Below are 13660 nucleotides of genomic sequence, written 5' to 3'. Positions count from 1 at the left end.
GTGTCATATGTGATATGGAATTTTTTTTAATTTTCCAAGTCAATATACGTAAACCAAAATGGGATTTCCTGTTATGTTTAAAAAGTAAATATGTATCTATCACTTACAACAATTTTCAACACATTTTTTGTTTTTCCATAATTAAAGACTTTATTTCTGAAAAATATGTGTTGTCCTTGTTTGATTCTAAATTTTAATAAATAATTTACGAACTTATGAAATTGATTTAAAAAAAAAAATTTAAAAAAACGTGTACTGAAAAAAGGTTATTCTGTTGCTTACATAGTTATTCCATAAAGATCTTCAATTATGGTCATTTATTCAGAACTTTCAATGATTATATATCTAAACTTTTGTTTAATCATGAATAGATAGACACAGCAGAGGACTTCGTTTGTAATTATATTATTTGAAGACAAAGATATCCTGTAGTGTCTTACTGATTTAATTCACTTGGTGGCAGAAGAACTTATTGATACTCTACTTTCTAGCTACTTGAAATTGAAATACAACCATTTTGACAACCTGCAATTACAGACCGTTGGTAGAATTTTCATAAAGGAAATCATTCTCAAATCAAGAGATTCAATAAAATTAGTCTTCGCATTGTAATATGATTTTATATTAAATAATTCAACATCACAAGTTTGGTAAGAAAAATTACATAAGTGAACAGATTATCGTGATTTTATTCTTAGTCTTGTTATTCCAGTCCCAATGCCCAGTTTATTCCTTGCACTAGAAATAGAATCATGGGTTGCCATACGACTAACCACCTTATCCAATCTAAGAGTTGTCCAAAAAGTACATGCGGTTTTTCCCACGGATTGGAAAACATCTTTTTAAGATCAACTTTTTCTTTACAATAGGGACAAGTTTGTTTTTTACCTACTATACACCATCCGCGTATACAAAATTCATGAAATCTGCAATAGAGAGATTTACAATATGTATTTGAGGGTATTCAATTGATTACTACACTTTCCAGCAAAATTATTCATGTTTTCTAGTTTCTAATTTCAAAAATATTGCACAGAATTTGGGAAAAAAAATAGTATAAATAGAGATGGAATTAAATCTTGAAAAGTTATAATTTCAATTACTAATGTAGGAAATCCAAAATTTAGTAAAATTTTCCAAACAGGAACAATAAAAGGGCTTAATTAATAACACATAAATCCTTCTCTAGCATCAATTACAGCTTGAATCTAAGACATGGCTCATATAAATTAAGAGGTGGATCTAATAAAACTCATTCATTAGATCCCGGAGAGACTCAATTGGTCAAGACTATTAGTTTGCTATTTTGGGTTTCAATAGCTACCTGATAAGTTTTAGTAAAAGGTTCAACTTCTATTCTATATATAGTTCTAATATGTCAAAAATGTACTTGAGTGACCTTTTGCAATGATCACATTATTGACAAGGCCTTCTTATTAATGCTACCCAGTACCATAACATATCTGTCACTTCTCACACCATCTTGTTTGTTCTCAAATAGACAAAACCTTCATTATCTGAGAACATTATACTAAACCATCAGCGGTATTCCCAGTCCCAATGATCTCTAGCAAAATACACTAGGGTTGCAAGAGGTCATCTTTCAGACATTCTCGTTCTCAAATTGATTTATCCAAGTCCTTTCCATTTTTTGTATTATTGCTTATTTCTTGTTAATAACATAATAATAATAATAATACATGTGCCGATTTGAAGCATTTACAGACCCACAGCCCCCTTTTTCTCGTCTCTTCAAATTTTCTTATCCCCTTATCTTGTTTGCTAGAGTTAATTCGAGCATGCTTCCAAAATAAATATTGTGATTGATTTTCAATTTTTCTCTTAAGACAATGTTCCAAAGTGTATTTTTTTATAAAAAAATGATTATTTTGGCTATTTTTTTTTAAATCTGGGCCTTAAGGGGCTATTGATCTAGTGAGCAACGATTTCACCACTTGCATTTGTGAAAAGCCTTCTTCAATAAACGTAATAGCTACAGAACACTATTTAGGAATAATATAATTTTAGCAAACATAAAGGTCAATTCGAAAATGTAAGCCGAGACCCATTATTTCAAAATAAACCATATCTTACATTTTAGCAAATTTATATGTTTTGCCCAGAAGCAAAAAGTATTTATCAATCTTTGTCCTAGATATAAATATTGGGCATCAACAAACTTCAGCTAATAAAAGAAGTTTAAAGTTTTTTTATTAAAAATTTTAGCCAAATAACAAATTGTTAATTTTGCTGAGGAGTGCATTTTTGATATTTAATTCTACTCTAACAATAGGGATGATACTTACACATGTTGACAACTCAATTTATAAGTATTTTCTATAACACCTTCTTCATCTTCAGCAACTAATAATTTATTTCCACACACTGCACATACACCAGGATCCAAATTTCGTGTACTTATCCCTTGTGGAGAATAATACTAGAAATGAAATTATTACAATGCTTATAATAAATGAGTTCAATTATTTTCTTACCCCAATATGAGCTGCCATTTTATCAGCACAAATCTCAGCAACGTCTCTGCCTAGTACACCATAGTACACTCCATAAAATATTAACAATAATGCACAGTCCATCCAACTATTAGGTTTCGCATTGAATACAAAATTTAGTCCAAAAAAGGTTGCCATCATTATTATATAGCCTACAAGGCCAAGCACATAACTTAGCTTATGAAGAAGTAGGAACCATTTGTATACCAATCTGAAAAACGAACTAGTTTGTTAAGTAACTAATTTTTAGTCATGTAATGTTATATTACCTAGGGGTTGTCCTTTCTATAGGCTTCTGAATGGCTTTTCTAACAATTAAGCTTGTAATACTAGAAAATAATAGCCATATAAAAATAAACCTCCACCAATGACTCCTCAAACAGAGTCCTAAAGGTACAAGCCACATTCCGAGTAAAGTTATAAGCTAAAAATAATAGTAAGTATTCTGAATACAGTTTGGCCAAACATTTGGGTAGAAAGACACCCTACATTATTGAGGATTTTGTCTCAGTATTAATAAGTACGACAAAAAGAATATAAGATTTTTTTAACTGGAAAAAAATAATCAAAAATCTCCTCTCTTTAAGTTTAACAATCAGACAAAAAAAATCCTTCTCTTTGAGTTTCACAATAAAAATAATTATTTATATTTTTGGTTTACCGAAACTGTTTTATGAGATCAGTTTCTTTCAAAATGTATTTGTAAAAATCCTTACATGTCAAATTTTTCAAATTAAATTTTACAACCAAAATTTTGGCAACAGTGTCAACATGTAATCCTGTTGCTTTCATTCGTCCATTGCTGACCTATCAAGAAGACAGCTCTTTCAATGTTTGCGTTATGTCCTGGGATAGCAAAGTAATACTGACAAATAGTTAGGAATTTTGAAAAGCAATCTTGACTTATCATTAATTTAAAATAATTCTTGAAATAAACATTCCCTTTGTTAGTGTTCAGAAAACGGGCGACAGGTGATACTTGGGCCAGCGAGAGCAACCAACAGTCGACTATTCTTCCTGCGCTCGGTAACGCTCGTGTGTAAAATGTAAGAAACCAGACAAAAGCAGGATACCGTTTGTTTTGGCCAGACACGCAATCAAAAAGCCTACCTATTTCAAGCTTAATCCGGACGCCTGGCAATGCTACTTATAATACATTTTTATAATACACAATTTTGATTCCCATTATAACACAGGAATTCTCCCATATAACGCGGGGATTTCCAACATTATATTCTTGTACATACTGTGAAATTTATAAAAGATTTGTACAGTTCATACTTAGTTTTGCACATGTGTAAATTGTGTTATAAAACTAAATAAAATTATTTTACAAATTTTGTGTATTAAAAGGTGTAAAAATTCTATTTAAAATGAAATATTTAATTTTAAGCCATGATAAGTGAAAAGGAAACAAAATCCAATTTAAAAAAAATTATTTCTCTACAACAAAAAATTGATATTCTGGATCAGCTAAATAATGTAAAAAAAATCAACAGTAATAGCAAAGGATCTGAAGCTTAATAAGTCAAAAATACAAATAATTTTACAAAATGAAAGTAAAATTAGGAGTGCTGTAATGTCTAGATCGTTGAAGACCTTAAGTAAATCTTCACGTGTAAAAGATTAGTTATACTAATAATTTGGACATGATATTGTAATCAAAATAATATTCCTATAAATAGTTGTATAAGAAAAGCAAAATACAAAAATGTTTTCAATCATTTAAAGGAATTGGAAACTGTTTCTACCAACAAGCAACATGGATAATTTATATGCAATGCATTATAGGGGGTCGTAAAAACGCGTTATATGGTGCGGAACCAATCTACCATGTTATAGGAGGGATTACTTTATATTAATATAGAATGTCCATTGTTTTATAACTTACAGAATAGCTTCTATAATGTCGCTTTTTCCACTCTATTAGGCACAATTGGGCTATCATTAATGTAATAATTAAAACTATAATCATTTCTGCATGCATCTTTTCATGTCCCTTGTGTTGTTCATGTATTTTCTGATGTTCTAGCCTAAAATAATTATTTTTTAAATAAATTAAATATATGCTGAATTAATTCTACCTGTATCTCTCCTCAACAGTAAGTTCGTCCATGGTCTATGGTGAAAAAAATCAATGTGTTATATTATCGAATTTAAAACATCCTCTAATCTTTTTAAATATATACTAACCCGATTTCCCATGTCTACAGGTTTGTGCAGGTCCATTTTTATGAATTGAAAAATCTTTTCTGTTAAGTTGTGAATTGTCTAATTACATTAGTATACAATTATCTAAAAGTTAGCCCTTAACTGAGCAAATGTAAATAAGGTGATTTTACATCATCACATTAGCTTTAATTTTGAAGTTGCGTTAGTAAACCAATCAATCTGATGAAGATGACATTTGACTTGACATTACTATAACAAGTTTTGGCGATGAATCGTGAAATGAAACGGTTAAGCATTTAAAATGACATCAATTCGGAATATCCAAGTACGTAATTAGCGAAATAACAACCAGTGAGCTTTTCGGAAATTATCATCTTGGGTCATAATAACAGCAATTACAGATGAGTCAAGCTAAAAAAATTAATATTATAGTTCATTATTAAAAATTTCTACAATTGGCGTTGAACAAAAGTGTGAAAATTTGTTCATGATGTAAATAATATTTGGCGTTTCCTTTCAAATTAACCCTGATGCTAATGTTGCGCAACCCTTATTTAAGACATTTCAACCGACACTTTTCATATACACAGTTTGTTCTCCTCCTCTCTCCCCTCCACACCTCTGCACGGAATAAAAAAATAAACAAACGAAACAACCCGTCAGCTGATCGCACTTACTCACAAGCCCTCTAAAGCACAATAATTAAAGTCAGTAATAATAATTTATTTTAACAAAAATAATATTTAATTAAAACATAACCTGAGGGGAATTTTGCAAAACTTTCAATCACTTTATCATTAAAATTATTTAGGTTTTTATTAATTCTAGCTATGTGTACACTCATCATGGCCAGACCATTAAGGCGATATTCTGCCATGGTGCTTCTTAGTCATGTTTTTAGTCTTCTGAGGTTACTAAAGGATCGCTCTACTGTACAGGTCATGCATGGTAAAGCCTTCAAAATTTTTAATGGTTTTTCCGTTTCGGGAAAGAAGGAATTTGTTTCTTTTACGGCATCAACAACTGTTAGATTAAGCCTATCGTGCCACAATTGCTGCCAAAGTTAGATTTCATTCTTTTTGTTTGGTAAATCATAGAAATGGGCAATAGATTTACAAGTTTATTTCAGATTTTCAGTTGTCATTTTTTGCATCTGCGCCGGGTGTAACTTAGATAATGCGAATTATGGCGTGTTTTCTTCAGCAAAATGATAATTGAATTCAAGTATGATATTACTAAAGACCTCTACCAATATACTGAGGGGTTTTCTGCTGGATGATTGCTTCTATGACGTTGATTACCCATAATACGCGGCATTGATGTAATGTCCTCGTCCAGTCCGACTTTGTCTGCAACAACAGCAGCTGGTGGTGCTGGTGAACGGCTGTCACTTTTTTGATAATCCTTTTAACATGTTCCGAGGCTTTGACCACGTCCAAAGCTACAGATAGGAGTACGTTGAGAACGGGTTCCATCAAATTCGAGGATTTGGCTACCAACATAAATCCGAGAATAAAAGAAATTCTGGAAGTAGCCGCATGCAGTTGAAGGTACTTTTATGAGTTGCACTATTTCCTTCCAGAGATAATGTTTTTGAGGCTTTTAAAATTACTGGAAGTTTTTCTTTAAAATGGTTTTGTGTTTCTCACTCCATCTTGTCTCGAAAAGTCTTGAAATATTAGGTATCAACTTCCTCGTCAAAACTGATTCCCGAAAAAAGTTTATAGTATCTTTAGATAATTGATAACTAGATTCAGTTTGTGGGACGAGTAATGAAAGTAGAGGGCTTTGGTGTACTTTTTGCGTAAGGTCGCTTGTACCCCTCCGTCTTTTCCTGATATAGATGAACAACCATCAAAACCAAAACCAACGCATTTTAAAAACGGATGTCGAAATCTTAATGTTATTAATGAATATTTCAATACTTTCTACCATATACATTAAACCTTAATTTGTCATATGATGCGGAATTTATTAATAGGTAAGGAAGTCGCTCGCACGGCCTTAGGACTTTGGTCGCTTTGCGGCTAGCTACATTTGATCTCTGAGGGGGGGGGGCAACTGCCCTCTGCCCCTCTTGGCGATGTCATTGGCTTGGATGATGAAAAAAAATCACATACCTATTTCTGTTTTTAATAAACGATTATATTACTGAATAAAACATAATATATTTACATATAAAAACAATATACACAATAAATTTATATATATACATACATAAAATATTATCAATATTTTACGAATATGGTCATCAGTATTTTCAATGCATTACAAGTGCAGGCCGTGTGTCAGACAGCCACACAACAATTGCACATAATTTAATAATAATAATAATAATTAAGAATAATTTTTTAAGAAAGTATTGCTTTCAATTTTAGTCACATTAGAAAAAATATCACTTTTCCACATATTGGCTTTAGTTCGCCCATTTTGTCCTACCTATTCAAATTTTATGAACGTCCATCATTCGCTCCAAATAAAAAAAAAACTCTAAAAGACATGAGTATTATTGTAGAGTACAAAAAGTTTATAGAAAAGGAGTGAATTTATCATTATAACAGCAGTACCTAAACACAGTTTCGACTATTGCAATATCTAACATATTTTTGATCAATACAAGGTGAGAAAAAAACATTTCTAGTTAGTTGGGCAATTAATACAATTTATTTATTGAAAAATGTCGTTCTAACAGTCTCATCCACAAATGTTACTCCATAAAAAGTTTATAGGAAATGTAAATTTTATTCCAGAAGCAGAACATCTTTTGAAGTTCAGTTTCTAATTTTCCTTTTCTAACATTTTAGTTAACATTATGAAGTTTTCGTGCAGATTACAGAAAATGCCAAACGGTAAAGCTTGTCGTTGCATTTTCATACTATAGTTGATTAAATATTTTGCAACAATACCATAACTTCGAGGGTGAATCTCACGTATTTTTTTCGTCAATTTAAGGAGTGGTTAACAAGTGCAGTCTCTGTTTGTAAGAGGCTGGGTGATGTTCATTTCAAAATATGATGTGAGAAGTATTCAAAGTGAATTTTTGGAACAAAAGAATAATTTTTTACTTCACACTCAATGTTAGAAGAAATGAGCAAGTTTTGATTCAAGTAAAATTTTAATAAAGCATCAGATACAAAAATAAAATTCCAACTATCCAAAAGCAGGAGCTATAAACTTTATATACTTCATTTTAATGTTGTGTATGAAACTGTTCAAGTGAATGAGATTGTCACGGTCACATTTAAGTAGTACGCTATTCTAATGATAACTTTGCCCATTGCAGAGTATTGACGGGTTAGAAAATCTAATATTTCAAGGTTTGTGGAGTTATAAGCACCAATAGAGTTGTAAAACTAGATAAAATAAAAATAACATCTATGGACTATGCTTCGTAATATGTATCTATAATCGTGAATGGATAATATATCAGTCGAATGCTACATATTCATTGATAGGTCAGTTTGTGAACATATTTTTCATTAAACTCAATTGAAAATGTCAATATTGAATAAAATTTGAGTTACATGTTATAATAATTTGTGTGTAAAAAAATTTTATGAAGAATGTTATACAGTATAACATATAACAGTATAGCATTCGCGAAATGTTGACAAAACTAAATGAATTTTTATTTGAACATCCATGTTTTTGTTTAAAAAGTAATAACTATATAAGTTTGTTACAATCTGCTAATTTGGACTATTCTCGGAACGGTTATTGGGTCGATATTTTCTGCGCAATCTCCGTCTATGTACGGTTTTAGTAACAGTACTTGATATCAACCAAATATCGAAAAGACCGTCCCGGAAACGGTTCACAAACTAAACGTCGATTTTGAGTTGGAATTTCTGGAACCGTTGGCGATATTCATACTGAACACACTGTTTACACCACCACTACACAAACACTCACACTGTCTGACGCGAGTTTTCTAGACTGTTTACCTTCTGTCTCTGAAGACAATAACTTGGTTATCGAAACGCGCGTCAGACAGTGTAATTGTGTTGTTAGTGTTGGTGTAAACAGTGTATTCAGTATAAAGGTCAATCCACACGTATCCGTGCCGTGAGGTACCGTACCGTGATCTTTAGTGGAAAAAAAATCGTTTGACGAAATTCTTAGTTAACTAAAGGGGTAAATACGGTGCGTGTTCAAACATTAACGACAACGTGACCACTTGAGTCCTTCATATTGTAAAGAACTGGTCGTTCCCGAACTAACTCGATGAGAAGCTCTTCGTTCATACACAGAAAATATTGAAAAGTGAATCGAGCAAACGACCGGATATGTGTGGATCGACCTTAAGTCTATTGGAACACAAAACAGAATCGTTCCTATAACGGAAACTGCCCTGTTGGCAACATGTAATATCTATTGCGCAGAATCCTCACCGTATCAGGGACGGTTTTTTGTTGGACTTTGGAGGGTGGAGGTAAGGAGAACCGTCTTGTATGGGGGATCAGTTGAAAAAGTGTTCAGATGTAAATAGCAAATTAAAATACGAAGACTCGCCAAAATAGAGCTAGTGTAGCAAATGGAAATGATATTAACTTAGCAGTTATATTTTTTATTTACAATTTTCGAATGAATTTGTATATTAATAGTTTCTTTGAAATAGTCATGACTTTCAAAAAAGAATTTAATTTACTAGTAATAGTTTTTGGCGCACTTTTTAAAATTTTTCCACTTGCTACTATAGCGCCACCTTAATTTGCTTCCTTTCAACAGACATTTTTCGAAACACCGAGGTGGTTCTCCTTACCTCTATCCTCCATAGCTGGAACAAAGCTTATATCTCTTTATAATATGAATGAAAAAAATTGAAGAAGTTTAGCCAAATATTAAAAAAAGATTCAATCAAACGATGACAGTATTTAAACTGTTCTGGGTAGATTTATTTATCTCAAAACACTATAATTTGTTATTAGACAACATTTTTCAAAAAATTTTTGAAATAGTGTTTAATATGGTTATTTCAATATCTCAGATGATGTATAAAGATCTAAAAAAAAGCAAAAGCATGCATGACATGTGAAATTACAAAAAAAACTAGATAAATAGAATGCATGTTCTTTTACTATTCATTTTCATCTAGTATATTAGGCATATGAAAAATTATGGATAAAATTTTTTTGTAATATAATTTTGTGTTGACAGACTGGCCTACGATGTTTTTTTTTGAAACATTCATAAGAATTTGCAGCATAAAAATCTAATCAAATACTCGTCATAGCGATTCACTATAAGTTTTCATATAAAAAGCTTCTGACATATGTACAGGTCATTCTTTAGTGTTACCTTAAATATACTTTAAATTATTTTCAGAGTCTTCGCTTTCTTCACCGACTTATACAGGCTAAGATCAATAGGAGTCATCAACAATTATACAGCAATATTTGAAAAATAAACTTTGGATTTATGCTTACAATATTATTAGTACTAGTTTCTTATTTAAATTAGGATAAATGTGTGTAAATTAAACAGAAGGGTTTGAACACAAACTGAATTCATAAAAGTAATCTCAATGGTAAAAATCAATTAATACGCTCAGTTATCTATGATTCAAATAATATAAGTGTAAATTGGCTGAAAACAATTAAATGATCATAATTTTAAGAAATATATTCTTGCTTCATGACTCGTTTATTGCTTCACATACTTATTTTTTTCAAAGTTTATTGTGTGAGCTGGTCATCTGAAGCATAGTATCACAATTCACTGCTATATATTTCTACCCAGATTTTGTTTGCTTCTGTAGGTTTTATTATCTTAATTAAAGATACTTTTTATACTTGTGTGTCTACTTAAGCTGGAACCATATGGAAAACTTTTTTATTAGTGGTTTTATGATAAAAATTCTGCATGGTCCAAAAGTTAAATTGCAACCATCAGATAGCAATTTTTTAAAGCAGTATACGAGGTTTGTCAAAAAATCTGAATTTTCTGCAAAAGTAAAGTATCTTTATTTTTTACAAAATACCATTTTCTAAATATCTTATTTTTGAACTGTTTATTTTTCTTATTAAATAATTTACAGATATAAAAATTTTTCTCTAAAATTATTTATTACTCACTTGAAATCATTATTTTATTAGTACGTTTTTTTTTTCGTCAAAATTATGTATATTTAGTTGTTGTGCCTCCCAGAGATCCTTTCCTATTTCAGTCAGTACCTTTATTATTTTTTAAATAGTATCCTTTAGAGTATGTTGGCTACCCTGTTGGACAACGCATCCTTTCGTTAACATATAGGCCTTTTGATTGCTTTTACACAAAACAGTTACAAATTTCATTGGACAGATTCATGGCTTTATATGTTCACATTTATTATATTATCAAAATATGCCACGAATTTTATTATTTTTTCATTTAAAAAATATTGTCTCTGTAATGTTTAAATAATGTTGACTTCAAGGAAACGACTAGGATTTGATTTGTTGTCATGGAGTATGGCACACAAAAATATTTATGATGTCATATTTTATAGTAGGGCAATAAAACAAATGATCCAGCTGGATATTTTTTTAGGTACATACCTACAAAATAGTTAGTACTTCACTTCTTTAATTTAAATTGAAATCATTTGATTAAAAAGCCAAAATTGTTAATTTTTAAAAACAATATGTTCGAACATGTATATTAAATTTGGCACCCTTTTTTGAACCACATCCAACTCATTTATTGAAATGATAGGGTATAAAGAACAATAGCCCACCGTACAGTTTTGACTCATTTTTTAAACTCCTATAGGAATTATTTTTGGTTAGAGGAATCGAAAAAGTGCAATTTCTGAATTGATTTGAAATATTGAATCGATTAATGAGAATATTCCACGCAATTATGTTAATATAATTGGTAATAAAAGACAAGAAACTGAAGACGTAATGACTGCTTTGTGAATATATATTTTATTCTTATCTCCACAATAAATGATATTTATTAGTAGTGAATCTTATTAACGTTTATTTTCTATTTTTGTTAAGGGATGATACTAAATTAAGTAAAAGTTTTATTCGATGCAGACACAAATTTCATTCAATACAACATATATTGTTATTCAACCATAAATATATATAATTAAAACTAAAAATTGGTTGTTACATTTGTAACAATAGATAGAATGCAGTATTAGTATGTCCCTATTAAGGATTTTATGAAAAAAATTCATTTTGTTTCCTCTTCCAGAAAGATTTAAGCGATATGCATAGCTAACGACATGTTGGTTAGTCAGTTAGTTAGTTATCACATAATTTAACGTGAATTTTATTGTCGGTGTTTTCCAAGTGTAAAAGTAAAGTAATAAATAAAAATGATTTAAAAAGTGATTTTCCACCTTCGGCGAGTTTAGTTTGCGTTATTTTATCGTTTCTTGTAAAGAGTGAATGTATAAGACGTTTTTCATAATTTAAAATATAAAAGTTAGTGTCTTTATATTTATTATTCGACTGCCTCGACCATCCAACTACATTTATTACGGTATAAAAAGATTTGGATATTGTTTAAGCAAGAGAGTCAGTTCTAGATAACGGATTACAATTTTTGATTCAACATGTTTCTCTAAATATACGAATTATGTAACTGTTCTGATAAACAGGATATAGGTTTTTTATTCATTTGAAAATCTTATGAAAAGATATTAATTGAACTTTCTCGTCCAGAAATACTTATTATTATTATAGCATAAAAAGTAATGAATATATATTTTAAGCATGAGAAATTGGAGCTGTCTTCTTTTCTAGTAAGACTAATAATGACATAAAAGTACTGAGTACTGCTTTAGCAAGAGAAATTGAAACTTATTTTAAAGTAAAACTTTTTATTAAACAAATTCTGCTTAACAGGCATTAACTGCTTAGTCTTCATAACATATCTACATTTACAAAAATTGGTATTACACAAAACAATATTGGAACCTTTTCCAACGTAATGGAAACTGTTATTTCATTAATTCTCAAATAGCGAGAAAGAAACACTTTTGATTTTTTTAGGGTAGTACGAAAAATCTCCAATCTTTAAGTGAATTATTAATGAATAAGTAATTACTATGTTTTTGTCAAAACTGGGGTGCGTTATAGTTCCCTTGATTATTGAATTATTAAATAATTTAAAACAAGCCAATTGTATTCACAATCTCTAGTAAAAATTTAGATGATACAATTAAATTTTAATAAAAACCAGCTGGAATTTCATTTTAAACCATACTATAATTTAATATCACCATTTTAATTCCTTAATCACGAATGTCTATGTATTCTACTTCTTCTGACACCACTCTTCCTTCGTTTGCGTTTAGTATCCCTCTGGAAAGCAACGTTCCCAGGATCATCGGCCAACTGAGGATATTTGTGTATACTATGTATATCCACACCTTCGTAACCATCTACGTCACCATGGGAGATTAATTCTTCCTTTTCTTCTTCTGTCCAATCTCCTCTGCCTTGAAAACCGGCAGCGACGAGTTGCTTTTCGATTTCCCAGGCTCTTTCCACAGCTCTTTTGTGCGCATGTCGAAGAATTTTGTGCGTTTCAATTTCCGGATCGGCACCGTATTTAATAATTACTACTGCATCTGGATTGTGTATTCGCAATTCTTTTATTGTTGTTGTAGAACCGTGTTCGGTTATTTCGTGGGTAGATACATTGAACATACCACCTAATCTACGCAGCTCTTCTAAATCGTCACGTATTTTAAGTACATTGTCTTTGACAAAATAGAAAACGTCTTGATCATGTATACTGAATTGTAAATTTAAAAAGAACGAATTATTAAATACCGAAGTTACTACGTCTTGCACTACACCATTTACTCCTTCTACTACACTAACTAAGGCTCTACTTCCTAAGCGAGATATGAGGACACCTTCGCCGAAGACGGATCTTCTATATGCTACTCTGGGAAGAAGATTCTTCGTTTTGGGTTCCATTTTCAGAAGCGGTTTCGGAACGAAACTCAGATCCATGAATTTTTCATTAAT

The 13660-nt window shown here is 30.7% G+C and overlaps 3 protein-coding genes across 21 annotated transcripts in view; 1 reads left to right on the top strand and 2 right to left on the bottom strand.

Annotated features, from left to right (window-relative positions):
• LOC130892048 (BLOC-2 complex member HPS5 homolog) overlaps window positions 1–10150 on the top strand; it is a 25144-nt gene extending 14994 nt beyond the window's left edge. The window contains exon 5 of one of the 3 annotated variants that reach the window (XM_057797250.1): window positions 10011–10150. In XM_057797250.1, the coding sequence (XP_057653233.1) occupies window positions 10011–10085 (75 nt within the window). In that variant the 3' untranslated portion in view covers window positions 10086–10150. Of the gene's footprint in view, window positions 1–491; window positions 661–3464; window positions 3851–10010 lie in introns of those variants that run through there. The other 2 variants (XM_057797249.1, XM_057797253.1) reach the window with 2 other exon arrangements.
• Window positions 601–4931, bottom strand: LOC130892049 (E3 ubiquitin ligase Rnf121). Its single transcript, XM_057797255.1, has 7 exons — window positions 4707–4931; window positions 4598–4632; window positions 4405–4546; window positions 2783–2937; window positions 2496–2724; window positions 2307–2440; window positions 601–926 (listed from the first exon to the last, which is right to left on the bottom strand). Exons 1-7 carry the CDS (start codon window positions 4740–4742, stop codon window positions 704–706), a joined length of 954 nt encoding a protein of 317 aa, XP_057653238.1. The 5' UTR covers window positions 4743–4931; the 3' UTR covers window positions 601–703.
• The window catches only part of LOC130892046 (teneurin-m), a 770493-nt gene continuing 763641 nt past the window's right edge, over window positions 6809–13660 (bottom strand). For all 17 annotated transcript variants that reach the window (XM_057797233.1, XM_057797243.1, XM_057797244.1 and 14 more), the window contains one exon: window positions 6809–13660. In XM_057797233.1, the coding sequence (XP_057653216.1) occupies window positions 12920–13660 (741 nt within the window). In that variant the 3' untranslated portion in view covers window positions 6809–12919.

The sequence above is a fragment of the Diorhabda carinulata genome, chromosome 3 (genome assembly GCF_026250575.1).
Source record: "Diorhabda carinulata isolate Delta chromosome 3, icDioCari1.1, whole genome shotgun sequence".
NCBI lineage: Eukaryota > Metazoa > Arthropoda > Insecta > Coleoptera > Chrysomelidae > Diorhabda > Diorhabda carinulata.
The sequence above is the reverse complement of the archived record's forward strand: the minus strand, read 5'-3'. Positions and strand labels throughout refer to the sequence as shown.